Genomic DNA, 21,168 nt, shown 5'->3' on the forward strand with positions numbered 1-21,168 from the left:
TAATAAGTTTTACATAGTGCATGAGACCTTCCTAGTGCTTTCAAAGGATGACCTGTTGCCTATGTTGTAAGAATGACTTTCATTCCATTGCTTTCTTGGCCTCCAAATGTGAAGTCTCCACCATGCACACTATCTCTATTCTTTCATCTCCAAGTCACCACACTGCTCATTGTAATCCTGCTTGCTTTGCCATACATCTGAAAGCAACCCTTGCTAGAGTCATTCTGATACCTCCATTGAATCTGTAGGCATTACCTTTCCTCACTTCTTGGAAGCATTTCACATCATTCTCCAATCTTTCCTTCTAGAAACAGTCTCCTGTTTTGGTTTCTAAAACACCAAACTTCAGTACTCCCTCACTTCTATAGCTTCTCTCCTCAAGCCTTCTCTGCCTATCTTTCTGGTAACTTGAGCAACACTGATCTCTCCTGTCCCAAGCCAGGATGCCTTCCTCAGCTCCAAATCTTCCACATCATACCCATGACTTATGCCAGAATGAATCTCTAATCTGTGTTTCTTCCAATCTGTTGGTCATCCAGTAAACCTGTTCACAGTGAATGGCCACAACCTCTAAATCTGAATGCATTCTCCCCCTTCCAATTGTCAGTTCCCTTTCAGGATTCTGCCTCATAATTATAGTATGATACATTTCTTCCAGGATGAATCAAAGATTCTAACAAAGAATCAATTGGGCTCATTTGGGTAACAAACTCATGGTCCTAAAACCCTCCTGAGGTTTCAAAACCTTCCCAGTGTTCATTTTAAATGCTATGTGGCCATAACAAAACCTTATCATTACTATATTTCTCTCTGTCCCCTCTAACTGCTGTCTCTTGTCAGGATGGCCATTTGGGGTTTTGTTTGTTTGTTTGTTTGTTTGTTTAAATCTTCTCCAGCCCATTCTTCATATAGCAGATAAGAGTACACCTGGACAGGTCTTCTTGCTCTTTAAAGCACCTCTCTACACCCTCCCATAATTACTACGGCAGAACCATTCTGAACATGGCCTAAATGGCTTTGCACCTCATCTTGTACAGGACTTTCCCTCATGCAACCCTGGCATCCCATTTCTTTAACAACAGTATGGGCTTGATAAACCCTGGATTTTTTTCATATGTTATCCTTTTGCCATTGACTTCACTCCCATGTTCTCTGTCTCAGTGATGTCTAATAATTACTTGAGCTGGTCATGATGTCCTCAAGAAGACTTTCTCATAGAGCCTCCATAGCCAGCCCTGATGGTCTTCTCTACATTCCAAGTTCAATGTATATTCTAATTGTGGATTTTTATGTCCCACTTCCAGCAGTATTCAGTGAGGATGGTGGCTGGGATCTGGCATGCTGCACTATACACCTTCTGGAAATTTGGAGCCTAGCTTTTTGATGTTCTACCAGCACCTAACGTTTATGTGATCTCAGCTTGAAAGTATCATCACTGATTGCCATGCCCATTGTGTTCCTGGGATACAGTACCACTCACGTAGTAGAACGCACTCTCCTGTTTCTTGCTTTATTTTACTTTATTTCATACGTATGAATGTTTTGCCTGCATGCGTGTATATGTGCCACATGTGTACAGTACCAGCAGAAGCCAGAAAAGGATGAGAGCGTCAGATCCTCTGGAACTGGAGGTACAGATGGTTGTGAGCCACCATGTGGGTGCTGGGACCTGGACCAGGATGCTTTGGAAGAGCAACCAGTGTTCTTAACTTCTGAACCATCTCTCTACTCCCATGGTATCTTGTTTTTAATATCAACACACATAATAGTTGCACTGAATAATCCCATAGATTGAAGTCTTTGGGAAGATTGCAGGAAGTCACTCTTATTATTGGAATTCCTACACTTACGATTTCTTGAAAAGTATTTGTCATCTAGAAAACTCATAGGGGGCCCTTTTTTCTTTTCTTTAGGTGTTAGGCTCTCACATTACATCCCAGGAGGGGCCCAAGGGAAATAAATCATTCTGAAGCTCTCTTCCTTTTCCAGCATTACTAGCCTTTGATAGTTGTCCTGAGTGTGTCCACCAGTATCAGGAAAGCAATAGTCCCAGAGTCTGATTTGAAAGTAGCCAGGTAGACACATCTTTGATAATATCAAAGAGAAGCCGTGATATTCGCCCTACTGCTTTTTGCAGTGTGTGTGGTATGCTCAAGTTTGGGGGAGGGGGAAGCACAAAGACTCCCTTTGTCATGGGTGGGGTGTTCTGAACTGAACAGTACCCGCAATTCATATGTTGGGTTACAATATTAGAAGTTAAGATCTTGCAAGTGATAAATTTGATAAAATTAACTCTTTTAGGTGCTCCTGAGCCTGCGTGACTGGTCTTACTAAAGAGATTAGAATACAGATAAGCACAGAAAAAAAGACCATGCGGAGACACAGGGAGAAGGGAGCTATATATAACTCAAGGAGATAGGCCTTAGAAGAATCAAACTTTGCAGGGATGATCATCTTGCCTTCTAATCTCCAGAACTGAGAGGAAATAAGTTCTTGTATAAACCACCAGACTCTAGCCGTAGAAAACTAAGGCATGGCACTGAGACTTTAATTAAAGAGCATAACTAGTTAACACATTTGCTTTTAATTGAATGCTTACTGTAAGCCAAGTACCATGCTGTGCTCTAGGGAAGAAATGGAAAAGATGTTTTGCATGGTTACTGCACTTCTGAGGTTAATAGTAGAACAGGAAAGGCAGGAGAAGGAATGGACAATCAACATGAAAGCCAAACTCAGTCCTTTCTCTGAGGGAGGCCCTACAGTGCCATTGGAATAGCATGAGATAAGATAATTGAGGAAGAATCTACAATCATGAGATGAGCCTAGCACCTACTTCCCATAAGCTCTTGGTCAAATGACATGCCCAATCAGGCTATGCTTTCTTTGGGGATGAAATTAGAATCGATTATAAAGCCCATGTCTTGGGAGGACTAGTTCAGTTCACACAGGTACAGGGCGTATCACAAATTAGGTATTCAATCATTTCTGGCTGTGATAGTTTAGAAACAGCCGATGCATCCTCCTCACTATGGACACTTGAGAAGTCCAGGGCCTCTTGGTGTATTAGTTAGCTTGCAGGTGCTAGCCTGCAGCCCTAAGGTACTTGTCTTTAGAGAAAGTACCTAGAGCTTCAAACTGTGAGCCCAGTGCTCACTTAACAGGGATCTGATGACTAGGAAGTTGCTAATCAAGATATGTGACAGATCTTATTAACCTCATCCCACAGGAGACTGGGTCAGAAGGTCATATTACACACTGTAAGCACAAACTTCAGGATCCACACTATCTCTGCTTCCAACTGGCTCCTAAACTGGTTTGGGCTGTTTCCTTATCTATTCAATCTGACTTTTGATGCCACAAGTTTGACCACCAGACTTCCACACTCTGCAAAATATGGGTAGTCTTCTAGGATCTATGATCAACCAGGACAAGGTACAAGTGGATGCCATATGATCTTTATTTTTAATCATTATTTTCTTATACAGAAAGAGACAAAAGTTAACAGCTAAACTCAACAATTGTAAAAAGGGAGCCAGAAAGCGTGCGTGAGAAAGATCAGAAGCAAGTTGATTTGTTGCCCCTAGGCCCCATTTGAAATCCCAACATATGACTAAATGTACAGACGCTCCAGCTGACATCAGTCAAGACATGAATATGAGCACAATTTCAAATGGTACCAAAATTAATCCATTTCACAGTAATCATTTCTAGAAGCTCGGGGTTGCCATTGTCACAAATTCACAATGACAGAGTAAAACAGCAGGTGGATTCAGGTCTGGGAAAATGGCATCAGAAAGGCAAGACAGGTTGGGTGGCAAAAAGCAGCTGGAGGGTTGGTCCCAATCCTAGATATCAGTCTTTATGATCGCTGGGGGCTGGAGAAGGGCAGGCACGCTCAGCAGTCAGATAGCAGTACAGTGAAACAACGGTTGAGGCATGGAGCTGAGGGCGTGTGCTATTTGGAGATCTTTGTCACAGAAATTCTTGCTAGAGAGAGATTCTCCTTCCACAGCCTGGGAAAGGAGACACTCTAAAGTTTGAAGACTTGAGGGTAAATGAGAGCAGGCGGTCTGTTAGTGCAACGTCTGCTTTACAGAACACTTACAAAGACACATACTTGTATTTAAATTGCAGTCAAGATCACAAACTAATTTAATCACAGGATAAATACAGACATGGAGTGAAAGGCTGCAATATCTAACATCCCCACAATGGAGAGAGAACAAGGGATCACCCTGCACAGAAAGAACTGCTAAACTCCAAGCTGAAGGCACAATGAAGGGATCCTTGGTACCTTGAGCATTTCCTTTGAAAAGGGTACCCATTTTAAACAGAATTCCTTTTATACAGATGAAGACTGAATGAAGGGAAGACGCTTTCAAATATTTTTATATAGCAAGAATAACAGTTACTGTGAATTATCTCGATTTGGATTTCCTCTAAGTTCTGAATTAGTGTGCTCAAATTAATGGGCTTTTACTGTACTTGGAAGCAATTTCATTGCAGCAGTCTAAAATTAGCTAATTATACTGATTAGTATTAGGAGATTTCAGTGGGGAAGATCGGTGACGCCCATGAATGGAGCTTCAGCATTGTCAGGCTGAAAAGCAGCCCGACCCAGCAGCTCAGGATTGACTGAGCAGACACACAGTCAGAGCACACACTCTGTTCCAAAGACACTGTCCTGGCAACTCAGCCTCTCTCTGCCATCTTCCTCCCACTATTAAAAGACAATCTAGTGGCAATATTGGATTTTTTTCTTGGTTTTCTCATGGGATGCCATTTGCTTGTCAAAAGATCTGTCAACTCTGTCTGGGATCTGGAGAGTTACCATCCAGTGGGAGAGAGGAAGCATCTGGCTCTAACTGCTTAAACAAAAAACACTGCTGCCCCTAATCCCTAGTGTTTGGACTACCAAAAAGACAATATCGAAACAATTGAGCAGATGCTTGTTTGCTGGAGCACCCTAAGGAATTCACACTAATGGCAGTGGAATTGGCAAGTAGCAGAGGAGGCCTCAGTTTCCTGGGTGGAACTGCTCAGCCAGGGCGCAACACAGCTGTGCAGGGGTATGCACATGCCAGGCACCTGTGCGCCCCACTCTTTCTCTTGTGCTTTCATTTTGAAAACCCAAAGTGATGGGCAGTCTGGGAGGGGACAGACAGGGTTGCCATTCTTGTTTAAAAAGTCTTAAAAAGGATTTGTTTGAAAACAAGTGACAGTCATATTTTAAAGCCTTTTCATTTTTAGTGAAAAGTATCTAAGTCAATAGTCACACATCTGCACACACACACACGCACACACAGACACACACAGACACATTCATTTTCTACCTCTCTCTCTCTCTCTCTCTCACACACACACACACACACACATGTACACAAGCACACACAGACACACACATTCATTTTCTACCTGTTTTTCTCTCTCACACACACACATTCTATGCCTCTGTCTGTCTCTCCCTATGTCTCTGTCTCTGTGTGTGTGTCTCTGTGTCTGTCTGTCTGTCTGTCTGTCTGTCTGTCTCTCTCTCTCTCTCTCTCTCTCACACACACACACACACACACACAGGTGTGCTCAGATTCCTTTTAGTTGGTGACATCTACAAAGATAGGAGCTAGGAGCTGAAGCAGAGGGCACTGGGCCCAAAAGACATGTGAGTGGGAGAAGGGTCCCACAGAATTCAGGCCCCACAAGATGAAGACAGACTTCTCCTCAGAGCAGATCTCTCTTGGGACAAATAGAATCACACACCAGCTATCATTTCATAGAAGCAATGAGAAAAGACAACGTGCCCACATGTTTACACACACACACATGCACACACACACACATGTGCACACAAGTCTTAAACAAACAAAAATGTGCCTACTGAAGTGTTAGCATCATATCAAATCAATGTCTATACAAAGACAGTGTTTGAAAAGTTATGTACAGGGAATTCATAAAAGCCAGGTGTGCACCTTGAGGAATTATGCCCATTATATATGTACTAAATACTATGCTGTGAAAACCATTGCAGAGGCCTTGGCACAAGTCACCTGGAAGAGCTCTGTGAAGCACCTGACCTAGAACCCACAGACCACATCCAAGGAGCTGCTTCTCACTCACCCTGCATCCAGTTCTCGGCCCCTGGGGGCTACCTGTCACTCTCTATAGGCCTTGGGAGTCAGTTTCCTGCTCTTACTTACACATCCCTAGCCTCTAGCTGCCAGGGAGCTCAACAGAAAAACCTCAACACAAGCCAAAGGCAGTGGGCATTCCTTGACATACTCTCTGTGGCCCTAGTCAGTGGAGCCTATGTCTGACTCTCTGCTAGCTGGGGGAGGACTCACATTGGGGTAAGTCTGTTTTCATGTATCTCAGATCACAATCAGGCACCAGTGTAACAAAATGCTGGGAGATGCTGGGCTGGCCCCAGAGCTTTCACCTTCCCCAGAATCTCCAACATGTCTGGATGAGATTGATACCAATCTCTACCATGAGAAAAGCATGGGACTTCTGAGCCCCAAATCTCTCCATGCAGAAAGGCAATACAAGAAGTCCAAGGAAGTGAAAGAATAAAAGGAAAAATGGGAAGAAAGAAAAGGGAAGAGGGAAGACACAAGGAATGAAAGCAGGAAGGGACAGAGGAAGGAGGTCAAAATGGAGGGAAAAGGGGAAGAGACTTTGGGGAGAGAGGAAGGCCCAAAAAGGGACAAATGGAAAGAGATTGACTCCTCAGGTTGACACTCAACATCAGTGGCACTGGAAACCCTCTGCTAAAACCAGTCCCTTTCAGCTACTACTTATTTCAAAAAGAATCTTACTATGGGCAAACTTCACTGGTTCCACAGTGCTTCAAGCACTTCACAAATATTAGCTCCATCAGCCTCTAATGGGCCAGTGAGGTAGGGGAGCCACAGGGTTCAGTTCTCCAAGCTGGCAGCCTCACTGGGGTAAGAACATTAGCTTGACTAGAAACACACCCCTAGGCATGTCCTTAGCACTGGATCAGCCTGTAGAAGTCATCTGGGGCCTCAAGGCAAAACTGCATTCAAGGAATGTGTCTCAGTGTCTGCCTTGGAAGGCTGTTTGGACAGAAGGAAGCTTGTCAACTCTGTGGGTTGGGAACCACTGCAGTTGCCAGCAGACCCACGCTATGCACTCTTTTTGGGCCCCACAAAAATGTGCTACATATTTGAAAGCACCACAGAGGAAGAATGATTTGGCATAGAGGCCAGGAGAATACAGCTGGGGCAGGTAGAGATGGTATCAGCCGTGTCTTTTACTTTATCATTGACAGTTAAAGAGCAAGTCACCTCTGCCCAATGTGTTCCAAAGCCTCACTGAAAACAGATCAGCCCCTGGCTATGGCAGAGCAGACCCCAGGTAGGCTTTAGACCCCAGGTCATAGGCTCCCCCACTAAGAAAAATTTTAAGACACACTTCGGGAACTTCTCCCTGTAAGGGCACCATCATCAGGAGAAATCACAATCTAAAGTTCAAGTTCAATGCATATATATATATATATATATATATATATATATATATATATCCCAAAACTTCAAAGCCAGATAGCACAGTGCCAAGGAGGTGGAGCTCATGGTTTTAACTATCCTACGGATTAATCAACCCCACAAAAGGAGGAATCTTGAGCTCTCTGTGCCAGTCTGTAAGAGTCAAGGAGAGGCCCTGGACTTCATGAAGGAAGGGGTTATCAGTTGCCCCACAACAGAGTACTCCAAGGCTATACCTGGGCTAATGCCAGTGGGGAGTGGTTAAACACAGATGGTACACATCAGAAACAAGATGGCAGAGTTCAAGTGGGCCCCTTGAGTGGTCTAGTAAAAAGGAGCTCTGCCACACAGCCCACTTCCCTCCTCCTTTCCATGCCCTGTTCTCCTGCCAAGTTGCTCTCCACATAGATTTCACCCTGGCCAGGAGCATAGGGTTGGGTTTTGGAGGAAGGCTGTGCCAAGGTCTGTTCACTTGATGTCTTTTGGAAGGTACAGATGGTCCAGGGGCTATTGTTTTCATCTATAGTTCATTATTTGTTATGACTTGTGTTTTGTTCCTAGTTCAATCGTTATTTCTGTCCTCATAATAGAAGTGAGAATAGGAAGGAGTGAAAACTGTTGAGAAAAGAGAAACTCTAGGACTGCCTTGACCTCCTTATCACTGTGGCCTAGGTCCCCAGACAGACCCACAGCCCCAGGGGATGATTCTGTGGTCATTCTAATCACAATCAATACTATGGGATGGTTCCTTTGGCATAAGATAAGCCAGTCCCTAATGAAAGGGCAGGATAGTGGGGACTTGGTGGCAGGGATGAGGTCTGTAGTTCTTCCCAGGGGGATCATGCACTTGTCCTATGCCTCCCCCAACCACCACCACCACACATACACACACACTCACACACACACACATACACACACACACACACCTTCTCTACCAACTGACTTCCTACAAATCCACAATTAGGGAATTATTTGGCAACAAGGAGGCTAAGGCTGTTTTGTGGTGGCACAGTCTTTCAGAAGTCCAAAAGGAAGCAGGCTACCTCTGGCAGAGGCTTTCATACAGGCCATGGCCTGTGCTCAGCTACTTGTCTGCACTGGGGCTGGCTGCCACAATCTCTTCATACTTTGGGGGAGGGTCACTGTAAGAGACACTGGCCTCCTCACTGCTGCCCTCCTGGGGTGCAGTCACCTCCTCATAGGAAGGGGGAGGGGTAGCACTGGATAGTCTGGAGAGAGAGAGCTCCGGGAGGTAGAGGGTACTCTCCAGCCTGACAGTGGTTCTGCCTCCCCGGCTGGGCCCCATAACTATCTGTGGGTTATTTCCTGCCTCACGGTGCCCAGAGGACTCTCCCTGGTTGTGCACAGTACCTCTGTACACCATGACACGGGGGAGGTTGTGCCCAGCACGACTGGCTAGGTATCGGTTCTGAGCATAGGAGGGGTGGTGACGAGTTGCTTTCTGCAGTTGGCACCTCCAGATGATAAACAAGGCAATGACAATCAGCAAGACTACCCCCAGAAGGGGCACCACCACATACATGGCATCTGAGCTCTGCGAGGGGTCTCGAACTGAGTAGACTGCATTTGGGTAACCCTTCCAGAACTCCATCTGCAAAAGAAGAAGGGCCACTCAATCCTGAGGAAGACAGACAGCAGGCAATGCTCACCTAACATCCATGTGTTAGACATCTGAGGCCTCCAGCAAGTCCTGTACAAAGGACAGGCTTGTGACTCCTTCTCCACCCTGAGCCATCTTACTGGCCAGAGAGAGCTCTCAGAGAGTCTAGCGAATCCATCAAGGTTGAGAAACAAAGCTCTCAGTGAAGGAAGTCCACATGAATCATTGCAACCGACCTAGAGGGACACCCCAGCATTCCTTTTGGATTCCAAAAGGCAGGAGGTAGGCTGGGGTGGTAGTCTTCCCTTGTTTCAGACCTGTTCTCATTATTCCCAAGATTGTACATCCTCCCAGAACCCAGCCCCAGGGCAGTACATGCCGTTTTCTCTTTGTTCTCAAATACTTCCTTGACCTCTTCATAACTGCAGATCTCTTCCATGCACTCCCGCTCAATGGTGCCCTGACGTAGCTCCTCCAGGAACTCATTGGCACGAGGAAACCGTTTCAGGACTGCATGGGCATTTTTTGCTTCTAGAAATACTGAGGAGAGAACCACAGTGAAGCAATTCAGTCCCTACAAACTAGACTGGCCCAATAATGAAGGGAAATAGGGCAAATCCTATAGGCCTAAAGCCTGGACTCCAAGCAAAGACCTGGCCTATTGCAGTGGTGATGGGAGGGCTGCCTTTCTATGATGCTGTGCTCACCAGCAGGAGCTCAGGGTCCCAACATGGCCAAGGTCCTTTCCCATACAAAGGAAAATGAGACCCCAACTAAGAAGGAATTTAAGGTGAAACATGAAGAAGGAACAGTAAGAACTCTACGTATTGCAGTCTTAGAAAACATCCAGTAGCTCCTGTATCTTTCTTGAAACAGAAAAGCCAGAGATCTTACCATGAGAGCTCTTCCTCTTCCAGGCTGCTACTGGAGGGACTGAAATAAGGCATGAGCTGTGACTTTGGAGGATGAAAGCAATCACCAATGGTGGGACTGCTTACTCCTCACAGTAAGTGATGCCCCTATATGCCCAGGCTGACAGGTCTGGCCTGCAAGTCCTCATTCCAATGATCCATGAGCTGTTGCATTCGTATACCCCAGAACCACTCAAGGAGAGAAAAGCTGAAAAGATGGATGCATTACTTCTGCATGAGCCTGCCCAACTCAGATGGGTCCAGTACTATTCACTTACCAGCCATGATGCTTCTTCAGCTCCAGTGTCTCACTTGCCTGTCAAGGGAGAAAGGAAAGTCATGGTGAAACCTTCTGGGGTCTGGAATGTGATCTCCCACCAACCTGGCTAAAGGATCAAAGCAGCATCCCATGAGGAACAGCATCCTCATACAGCCACTCCTAACTCCCATGAGGAACAGCATCCTCGTACAGCCACTCCTAACTCCTGCTGCTTCTGCTTTGTCCCAAAAGACCTTCTCCAGAGCTCTCCAAAGCCCAGGAGAGCCTTGTTCTCAAACACAACACACAAAACACGCGAGCATGTGCGTGCGTGTGTGCACACACACACACGAAAGAGAGAGAGAGAGAGAGAGAGAGAGAGAGAGAGAGAGAGAGAGAGAGAGAGAGAGAGAGTTCTGTGAGTCTCTGATCTAATACTCCCTATACCTTCAATGAGTCTTTTCCCCTTCGGAATGGAAAGGACCCCAGATACAGATGAGAAATCAAGCCCAAATATGGGGTCAAGTAAAGGCAAAGTTAAGCAAATTGACCCAGACAGAGACAAGATCTGGAATTACACTTGATGGTGAAGATGAGTCCCACATACCTCTAGAGATGAAAGTATTCCTTTAATACCAAACTTAATGCAGCAACAACAATCATCTCAAATAACCCAGTCTAGCTGAGGCTGATGTACAATAATCTATGCATATCTGTTATGCAGGGTCAGAACCACTGTGTACAACATAGACATAGTCTTACACTCTCTGATCCAACCCACTGGGCTCAAACTCAGGCAATCTGCTCAGCTCACTTTCCCCAGAAAGAGAGAGATGTTTGAACTTCTCTGGAGGCATGCACATCTTTTATCTTAGCATTAAAGACCACTGCAGCAGACAACCTTGGTAAAAATATTTAAAAGATCAACACGAAGACACAGGCCTTGGGCTATAACTTGTTCATACAGCATGTTCCAGGCATATCTAAGAATGTGGGTTTGTTTTTCAGGATCACAACTCACAAATAAGTAAGTACAACACAATATAATGAATCTGCAATGGTAACTTAGAGGAGAGGCCTCTATCAAAAAGTACCATCATAAAGCCTTTTTCTGCCAACACAATCCTAATCTCCTACCCATATTCACACATATTTGGAAGCACTGTCTAAGCCATCACCTAGGAGCAATCACCCCTCAGTTCCCCTCCCCAAGCAGAAGCTCATGTTTTATGACTAATAGGGTTGTGAGACACATGAGCTTTGTAAGCCATTACACTACCCTTTTTGCCTAGGCTGCCAAGAAGTTCAGTGTTAACACTGATGGCCCAATACAAGTGCTCTAAAAGCCCAGCTGTTATGCACACATGCTTTTCTCTCCATAACTTGGTACAATATTCTATTTATTCTTCTGGAGTGTATTCCTATTGTGTGTTTAATATATGTCTTCTACTATGGAAAATAAGGAGGATAAAAATCATGAATAAATTTTAAATGATGGGAAAAGTAACCGATCTCACAGTCATCTGTACTATCATTGTATCATGGGGCTTTCTCTTTAGAACAAATGGAAAAATACCAACAGACCACTATATACCTCAAGTTTCACAATGACAAAAAGAGAACTATCAAAAAACCTATGGTGTCCATATGGTGAGGGTGCAGGGAGAATTGGATTAGGGACAGGATGTTTTGGTTAAAGAAAAATAAAGCTGTCCCATCAGAGTTTGAAAAGAATGAGCAAAGCTTTCACTAATTAGAAAGCAAATATATCCCATTGCTTACTGAAGTGAACTGTGGAGTTCTCAAAAAAAATTTACATGGAAAAATTATATAAGAACTTTACATACAGCTATCTTTGGTCCCAACCTAACACTGGACTTCCGTGCATTCATACGCACATACGCCATAGCCCCAAGTGTGTGTTATCCTGTCCTGGAAAAGTCATTAGTTCATTTCTGAGCCTTAAAGAAGCCAGGATCCCCCTAAGAGAGTTCACAAACCATGGACCACCCTATTAGCAATTCTGTAGCCACCACCACTATTGCTGCTGTTGCTGCTATAAGGGCTTCTCCCCCTCGCTCCCCAAAATGTAGTGCCTGCTTCTTCCCCTATAAATACACCATCAATAGGCAGTTACTATGGCAACAGTGAGGAAGCATGAGGGCTCCACGAAAGAAAACGCAGCTGCAGTCACGCATGTATATGTCCCTCTAGCCCCTGGTGGATACTGTACAGCTGACTGTAGGCTAAAAGAATTTTTAACCCACTCTCCACAGGAACACAGCTGAATCCTGATATTCTAGAAAGGAAGGAAGGCAGAGAACTAGCCACCACAAAGACCTTCCTTAACTCCACCCCAGGCTGAGGCCTCTGGACCCCAGTTCTCTGGGTCAAAATTCCCAAAGTACCTCCCTTAGGGACTGGTGGCCCCCTTGAGCACCTGGCGTACCAAGACCTGGCCTCCAAAGCCACTTCTCCAAATCCTAGCCCCTGTGATTTCCATCACTCAGAACTGCTCGCCAGGAAAGGGTTCTGCTATTTCCAAATCTCGTGATTCATCAATTCACCACAGGCAACTCCCAAATTGTGCTTCAACTCAAACTCTGGGGTCTCTTGTCCCCTTCCACTCATGCCGGCCCTGAAAGGGCCTGGCTTCGCCCACCTTCGCTGGACACCAGCGCCCTTGTGAAGAACTCCTGCTTCTGGCCCAGCAACACTGACTGTTCTCCTGGGATCTACTCAAGAATCCAAACACCTTGGCCTGCTTGACCTCCAAATCTTCCCTCCCCAACAGTGCCCGGCTCCCAGCTCAGTGGTCCTGAACACCAAACCGTGCCCTCGGGGCTGGGGGCATCCAACCAAATGGCCTCACCGTTCTCCGGGCCCAGGAGGCGGCCGCCCTGTTTGCGCACGCAGCCCGCCACCCCTCTGCTGCTCCTCTTCGAGCAGGGCCCGTGTCCCCGCCCACCTGCTCCGAGTCGGCCAAGCCCCCGGCCCATCCCAGCGGTCTCCTCCCTTAGTCCCTCCCTGTCCCGCTTCCCTCCCACCGCCCCTGGCGCCCCATCGCCCGCCAGGCCCGAGCCAAAGAGCGCCTGGAGCCCCCGCCCCTCGCAGCCAAGCGCACAGGCCTTGCCCATTACCTCGGCACCCCCTGCCTGCCCCTGCTCTCCTCTGGGGGCTCCGCCAGACCCTCCCCCCGCACTCTGCCGAGCCAGCTCTGGCCTCGCGCCCCGTGCCTGGCGTGCCACTCTCGAGCGCCAAAACCGCCTTGCCCCAATAGCCAGGCCGCAATTGTCGCGCTGCACCGCGCACCAGGCCTCCGGGCCAGGAAAGGAAGAAGGGGTAGGGCCGGCTGAAGCGACCTAGGGCTTAGGTGGGGAAGGCCAGCAAGATGGGCCAAGGGGCGGTGGCGCGCACCAAGCACTGCGCGCCCGCGCCCAACTCCGCCGGCGCCGCCCCTGACTGCGCCCGTGCTGCTGAGGGGCGGGGCCTGGCCGGCCGGCCTGGGGCTCCCTGGGGACCCCTGGCCTCCACCTTGGCCCAGAGGTGACTCGTGGCGCAAGCCCTGCGAAGACCAGCCTCTGTAGGTGCCGCATCAAGGCCAGCGTTCCAGGCGTCCTAGAGCCGCATAGTCCGACCTGCCTCTTGGGCCCCACCCAGGCTCACCTGCTCTTCCAGCCAGCCTGGCCCTGTGCCTGCTAAGATGAGAGGGGCTCGTGACAGTAGGCCCAGGCCGCCTTCTGAGGCTCCTCTGCCCTGCTCCTTCTGCCAATTGCTTAGTGACCTTGGTTTCCTCACTTATATCCCCCACCCTGCCTGAGAATGTCAGGCTTTTCTCTTGCGAAATCTGAGAAATGGGGAGAATCCTCCGTTGTTTTTCCCCACCCGTCTGCAGCTAGAAGGAGAAGGAAATGGGCACCCCTGGAAAGGAGCAGAAGGAAAAAGAAGATGCAAGCTCCCTGTAGGCCTACAAAGAGAGTTGGGTGGAATACACCTCAGTCTGTGAGAGGTTCAGCCTGGCTAAAGAAAGCTCTGGTAGGAGAAAAGCATTATTCTAGGAATTGAGGTTGGACCATAGAGAGAGGCAAGATGATTAGGGTCTGGGCCTTGGGAAGCATAGGAAATGCCCAGTGTGCCATACTGGGTTAAAAGAGAGGGCTCTTTTCAGCACAGCCCTGTGCCTAGGGTTGCCATCCTCCCGTAGGCACTGTATTTAATGGGAATGGGCCAGAATAAGTCCAAGATTGTGAGAAGGGGTGGAAAGAGGTCCCGGAGTCCCATAGCTCTAGTTTCCAGAACTGATCCTTTGTTGCCCCTGGACCTGCACTTCTCTCTTTTTTGACATACCCCATTGTTTTTTATCTGTGCCATGGACTCAAAGGCCTCTCTTTTCCTTTCCCTAAGTTTCAGGAGCCTTCTTTGCCCGTGAGAGAGCCTCTGTAACCTTTAGCCCTTGGAAAGCCAGGAGGTGAGCAATGCCCACGGGCAGGTTGCATGAAGAGAGATAAAATGCCTGGTGGATGAGAATGTCTTTGGTTGGTGCAAACAACTGTGTGTAGATGTTCTGGCTGGGTGTTAAAAGAGTTGAATGGAGTCATGGTCAGTGGGGAAATGATAAGGTAGTTTCAGACCATCAGCATGCTCCTGGGCTGATTTCAGCCACAGGCCCTTGGGTACACAACCCCAAAGAAGATGACAGAGTGGAGTGTATTTATGTGCATAAAAGAGTACGTGACATCTACTGTCCTCCCAGCACCTGCACTTGAGCTGCTTGCTCCAGCAACACCAGCCTACTTCTAGTTCCTTCTCCACTCAGATGCCTTTCTTCCTACTATGGGTCAGGGCACTTTGTTCATTCTGCCTACGCAGTACCAATGCGATCTGTACTGTGAGGTCTTGCAAGGCCTTCCATCCCTTCCCACGCTGACCATTCCATTCTGTACATTGTCTACAGGGACTGGAAGCCTTAGGGCCTCTGTGCATGGTAAGGGAGGGGAAAGAGAACAAGCAGGACCTCAAGAGCAGACCCTTGATCCACATCTTGGCAGGACCACACATTTTTTACTCATGAACAATTTTGACTGTTAGTTTAAATGATATGGAAAGAAACTGAGGTCTCTGGATAGGAGAATATCAAAACTTATCTATTTTCATGTAAATTATCAGAATGATTTCCTTATGAAAGTTGGATGTCATAAGTGGACTCTAGGACACTTCTGTGGGGCTGTTAGAACAATCTAGGAGAGGGATGATGGTGACCTGCATCGAGCAGTGGGAAGGAAAGCAAATTCTGGATGGAGTTTGATGGAGGATACTTGAATATTAGATAACAGCATAGAATTTAGTAAAGACCTACAAACAAGAATCAAAGATATAAGAATGATGGAGGTGCTTTAACTAAGGTACAGAAGATAACACAGAGCTAGTTATATACAGAAGTCTATAGTGCTGAGTCAATATCAGAACTGTAGATGGGGATGGAAGATTATCATTTAGTTAGTATCATGCCAAAAAAGAGACTCTTAGCAAGATTCTGTATGTGGAGAAAGAAAAGCACTTTCAGAATTAAGCCCTAGACAATCCTATATTTCAAGGCAGAATAGAGGATGAGGAGCAAATGCAAAAGGCAGAATAGAAGGATGAGCTGGCATGAGATGAACACAACAGGATATGGAGGAAAACAAACAATGGTAGCAGGAAGACTGGGGAGGGGATACCTATTATTCCAAACCCTCCCCTGGGAGATTAATATAGAAGAAGGAGTTCAAGGATATCCTGGACTTGATATGAGTGCCAGCCCAGTGGAACATTCAGTAGGGAGGGGTATAGACTAGTGATTTGAGGGGAGGAAACTTGAAATAGTCTCCTAGGAGACAGAAGAGTTCATGTTCTCTGGAACTGTGGCATGATTGCTGGGCTGTATCAAGAACCCACTTGAGGATTAATGGCCCTTACTTTAAAGTGAAAGTATTTATTCAGTGTGCTGATTTCTGAAGCCACATCCAATTGCACAGGTGCAGAGTCCAAGTAGGGATTTTGCCAGATGAGTATAAGGAAATGACAGAGGACTGCCAGAAAGTTGTGTGTATTCAAGGAAAAAATTCACACAACTAATTGTGGACTAAAGGCTGCATATGGAAGAATGTAAGGCTTGAGCAAGATTTTGATGAGAGGCAGGATTTGGTGAACCAAACACAGGATTTCTAGATGGCTACTGGAGAGCTGGATACACAATAGGGAGATTCTAGAAGGATGCTGCTCACAGAGGTAAGCAGCTATGGTAGTGAGCAGAGCAGTAAGTCAGGAAGTAGGAACACAGGATCAACACAAAATCACCATAAATGTGCACATTTAACAAAGTCTGACAGCCTGAAGCCTTCCCTGTTTAATAACAACTCACCCCATGCCTTGGGTTCATTGTGAACCTAAGGGATGCAGCATCTCCAACCGTGACCTTACCACACAGCCTCACAGCTCCCTCAAGCTACCTTTTCCTGTACATCGCCCCACCACTGAGCATTACCACAAGAGATATTCCCTGAGCTCATGCAGCCTCTCATCCCCTTTTCAGCCCTGCCCTTGAGCCTTTTCTTCCTTTTTAAATAAATGAATAATATAGCAAGTAATATAGGCTAGGGGGTAGCTAAATTAAGCTAATGAATAAATTTATGGTTCACTTATGGTGAGAACACTTAAAATGTACTATTAGCATTTTTTTCTGGTATATGGTACGAATACAATGCGTATTATTGCCTGTAGTTACCAGGCTTCACTGTGGCAGAACAATTCCTACTCTCAAAAAAAAAAAAAAAAAAAAAAAAAGCCTTGTGTCCTTTGACCCTATTCTCACCCCTAGTACCCACCATTTTACACTCTAAGGGATTCTGTGACCTTGTTTTCTTTAGCTTCCACATACAAGTGAAAGCATGTGATACTTTCCTTTCTGTGCCTGACTTTTTTCATTTAGCATAACGTCCCTGGGCTCATGCCTTATGTTGCAAATGGTAGGATTTCCTTGTTTTGTGACAAATTAATATTTTGTTTTATATATACACCACAATCCTGATAACATGTTTTGGCAAGGACAGGGAGAAAATGGACCCTTTGCACAGTGTAGATGGTAATATGAATTAGCACAACTGTTGCTGAATCAATGTAAAAGTTGCTCAAAAAGTTGAAAACAGAATATCCTCCATAGCATATAATGATACTGTGAGTACACACAAAAGAGATACTTGTAATTCTATATTTACCGAAGCACTATTTACAATGGCCAAGAAGTAGAAACCCATACACTTCTAATTGAATATCTATTATGTATAAATCAAAGTGTCTGCTTTCTTCCATTCTGGTTGTAAAATACAATGCATCTTTAATTTTTATGGCTATCTCGGCTTTCAAATAAGCCTGGAAGACATTGTAGGGATGCATAGTTTCCACTTTCACCTACCACCTGCCTTTGGTATATTACAAACAAGTTCTGTTTCTCTTGACAAAGTAGAATAAATGGGCTTAAGAAGCAAGGAAGTCTCTGGGAGCTCTGAGGAGTCAGGGTTAGTTGATATTGTTGATATTCCTATAGGGTTGCAATCCCCTTCAACTCCTTCAGTCCTTCCCCTAACTCCATTGGGGTCCCCAACCTCAGTCCAATGGTTGGCTAGATTATCTGCATCTGGCTCAGTCAGCTGCTGGCAGAGCCTCTCAGAGGACAGCCATGCTAAGCTCCTGTCTGCAAGCACAACACTGCATCAGTAATAGTGTCAGGGTTTGGTGCTTGTGCAAGAGATAGATCCCAAGCTAGGCGAGTCACTGGATGGCTGTTCCTTCAGTCTCTGCTCCATTTTTGTCCCTGCATTTCCTTTAGACAGGAATAATTCAGAATCAAAAATTTTGAAGATGGGTGGGTGCCCCCATGACTCAACTGAAGGTCATGTCTATCTACTGAAGGTGGTCTTTTCAGATTCCATCTCCCCACAGTTGGACATTTTGACTAAGGTCATCCCCACTGAGTCCTGGGAGTCTCTCATATCCCAGATCTCTGGGACTTTCTAGAGGTTGCCTGTGTCCTCACGTGGACGGATCCATGGTTTCTGGCATATATGTAGCCAAGGACTGCCTTGTCTGGCCTCAATGGGAGAGGATGTGCCTAATTCTATACAGACTTGATGCCTCAAGGAAGGGGGATGCTGGGGGCAGTAAAATGTGTAGAGGAGGGAGCATCCTATCAGAAACAAAGGAGAGGGAGGATGAGGTGAAGAACTATGGGAGGGAGGACCAGGATGGGAGCAATATTTGAAATGTAAATAAATAAAATAACTTAAAGAATAAAAAGAAGCAAGGAAGTAGAAATTGTGGTGTTAGTGTTATTAAGTCAACTTATGCCTCTCTCAGGCCCTACTGTACAGTCTTTCAGCAACTTCTTCTACCCACACATAGCCTATGGTAGTCCTTAAGAAGCCTCCATCTGAGGGACTAAGGCCCTGAGAGTCCAGGGACATCTGTAGAATGACTCAAGACTGGAGGCTTGACCTTCTAAAAGAAGGAAAAAAAATTCTTTGGTAGGTTTGCCTGACTTTTACTGGATGATCATTATCCTTTGCCTACCTGCTCTATTTGAGTATAAAGAAGCCAGTAAACTAGCACTTGCCAGACACTGGAATGCACAGAAGTCTCCCAGGTTACTTTCAATGAGGCTTCTTTCTTTGTCTCAGTGCCCTCTACCCATCTCCCTGCATCCCCCTCCCTCTCCCCACCTCAGGATATGTCTTTTTCTCTGTCTCTTGCAAACTTATTCTTTTCTATCTGAGCCATCAAAATTTTTGCTAGCTGGTACATACCTGTAGTCTCAGCATATCAGAGATTGAGGCAGGAAGATTACAAAGACTTGAAGACTGCCTTGGATATCAAACACACAAAATACGAAGAAAACCAAATGAACTTCCAATGGCCCAAAATGGCAACTTTAAGAGTGAAGTGACTGGTGACAGACTTGAGAGGTCCTACACAAGGTCAGTACCTCCTGGAAGCCCACAAGCCTGTCTCTTCTGTTGGGAATTAGTCAGGTCAAGGTATCTCACACATGTGTCTCTTGAGCCTCCACTAAGGAGAGATATGCTCATGATGCTAAGAACAAAGCAATAGGCTAAGAACACTGAAGACTGTACCTTCAGGGCTGTCACAAGAAGGGAAACAGATGACATTAGTAATTATAAACGATTTTTAAAAGAAGCTGTGAATTTGGGAGAGAGCAAGGGAAGTGCATGAGAAAGATCAGAAGGAGAAAGAGGAAGAAATGAATGATGAAATTATATTATAATTTCAAAAATTCAAGTGGAAATATTTATATCACATAGTATTAAGTATCATCTAGGGCAGCAAGATGGGTCACAAGGTAAAGTTATTTGCTACACAGGCCTAGAGTTCTGAGCTCAATCTCTGAAGCCCATATAAAGAGCATACGAGAATAAAATAAAATTCAAATTAAAAAGCCCTGACAAAAACCTGTAATATCAATACACATTTTTTTCATACAAACACACAAAAATTAATTGTAAACTATTTATTCTAATATTAACTTTGTGATTTCATGGTGATTTGTGATTTTGGGAGGTGTTAATCTGGCCTTTGGATAATTGCCCTGAAAGATACAATCTTTCCCTAATGTGGAAATCCTGGAATTTTTGCACACTAATTCGACATTGCGATAATTCACCTTCGACACATCAAATTTGAAAAAATAGCACAACAGAAATTAGGGGTCGCTGGAAGTCCTTCTATAGTTTATACTTCAAATAGTGGGAATAATGAAAAATGAAATATACAACATAGTGTTGCATAAACTAACATTTACTATTTAAAACAGCAGAAACAAGGAAAATGTGGTAGAGTGTATTACAGAGACAAAAAAAGGACAACTGTGCGGAAGCAGGCCAAAGGGGCAGATGACTCACAATCCTTTCCTGCACTGTGAAGAGCTCCTAACTTTTCGTTTGCTCGCTAACTGCATGCCCTCTTCTTTTTTCACCACTGTGTACAGTTAATTTTGTTGGTATGTGCATGGGTTTGAAACTGTCCATTGAAGCATGGGTAACTACCATGGTTCACACTCCTGAAGAAAATGTACTCTCCCTCCTCCAGTCATCAACTGACAATTGCTTCTGAGGTAGGTATGGACCTTGTTAGTACCTCCTAAATCCATATGGAGATACAAAATGCTGACTGTTATGTTTTAAACAACAACTACAGTTAAAAAATGTATAACAAAACAATAAACAAACAAAAAAACCCTAATGCCTAGAATTGTTAGCCTGGTTAAGAACTCATGGACAAGGAGATTATAGGACCTAAGGAAAAATCCACCACTATTATTTTGCTAAATAGTCATAGTATCAAGCTGTCTTGAAATGCCCATCCTCCTACCTAGGTAAGTGCCTCTCCCAGCCCTCACCACCGAAGTTTCTTTTTGCAGTGAACTATGACAGTTAGTGCAGGATGCTCTCTGATGAGAACTGAGAGGGGTGAATTAATCGATGGGAGAATCTGTTAAGAGGACATGGGAAGATTGTAACAGTTAAAGGTCAGAGAGGACTGCTGCCTAAAGGTCAGACAGGACCTTTGCACTGTGAATGTAAGCAGCTGTGGTTGTCAGGCACTGTTCTTTTTGGAAATTTTTCTGTGAATACATATGCTTGGACTTGAGTATTCTCTATTAAGGTTTTCAATCTTGTGAGCAGTGTTGAAGTGCTGCTTGACACAGATTTAGCATAAACATTACTGGTACTGAGGTAAGGAAGAGGGAAGGGAGGGAGAGAGGAAGGGATGGAGGAAAGAATGAAGGAAAAGAAAAGAAAGGTAGGGAAGATCTAACTCCCTCTT

At 45.3% G+C, this 21,168-nt stretch overlaps 1 protein-coding gene across 2 annotated transcripts; it reads right to left on the reverse strand.

The window, feature by feature from the left end:
* Positions 1-7,546: 7,546 nt before the first annotated feature.
* Prrg3 (proline rich and Gla domain 3) lies at positions 7,547-13,682 on the reverse strand. Of its 2 annotated transcripts, none has more exons than XM_021153746.3 (4): positions 13,434-13,682; positions 10,313-10,350; positions 9,503-9,663; positions 7,547-9,114 (listed from the first exon to the last, which is right to left on the reverse strand). In XM_021153746.3, the coding sequence occupies exons 2-4, from the start codon at positions 10,317-10,319 to the stop codon at positions 8,587-8,589; spliced, it is 696 nt and encodes a 231-aa protein (XP_021009405.1). In that variant the 5' UTR covers positions 10,320-10,350; positions 13,434-13,682; the 3' UTR covers positions 7,547-8,586. The 2 variants fall into 2 exon arrangements, with proteins under 2 accessions (XP_021009405.1, XP_021009406.1); XM_021153747.2 differs by lacking the exon at positions 13,434-13,682 and adding an exon at positions 13,166-13,213.
* Between the last annotated feature and the right edge of the window lie 7,486 nt (positions 13,683-21,168).

Source organism: Mus caroli, unplaced genomic scaffold (assembly GCF_978045245.1).
Source record: "Mus caroli unplaced genomic scaffold, Mus_caroli_1 scaffold_5, whole genome shotgun sequence".
Taxonomy (NCBI): domain Eukaryota; kingdom Metazoa; phylum Chordata; class Mammalia; order Rodentia; family Muridae; genus Mus; species Mus caroli.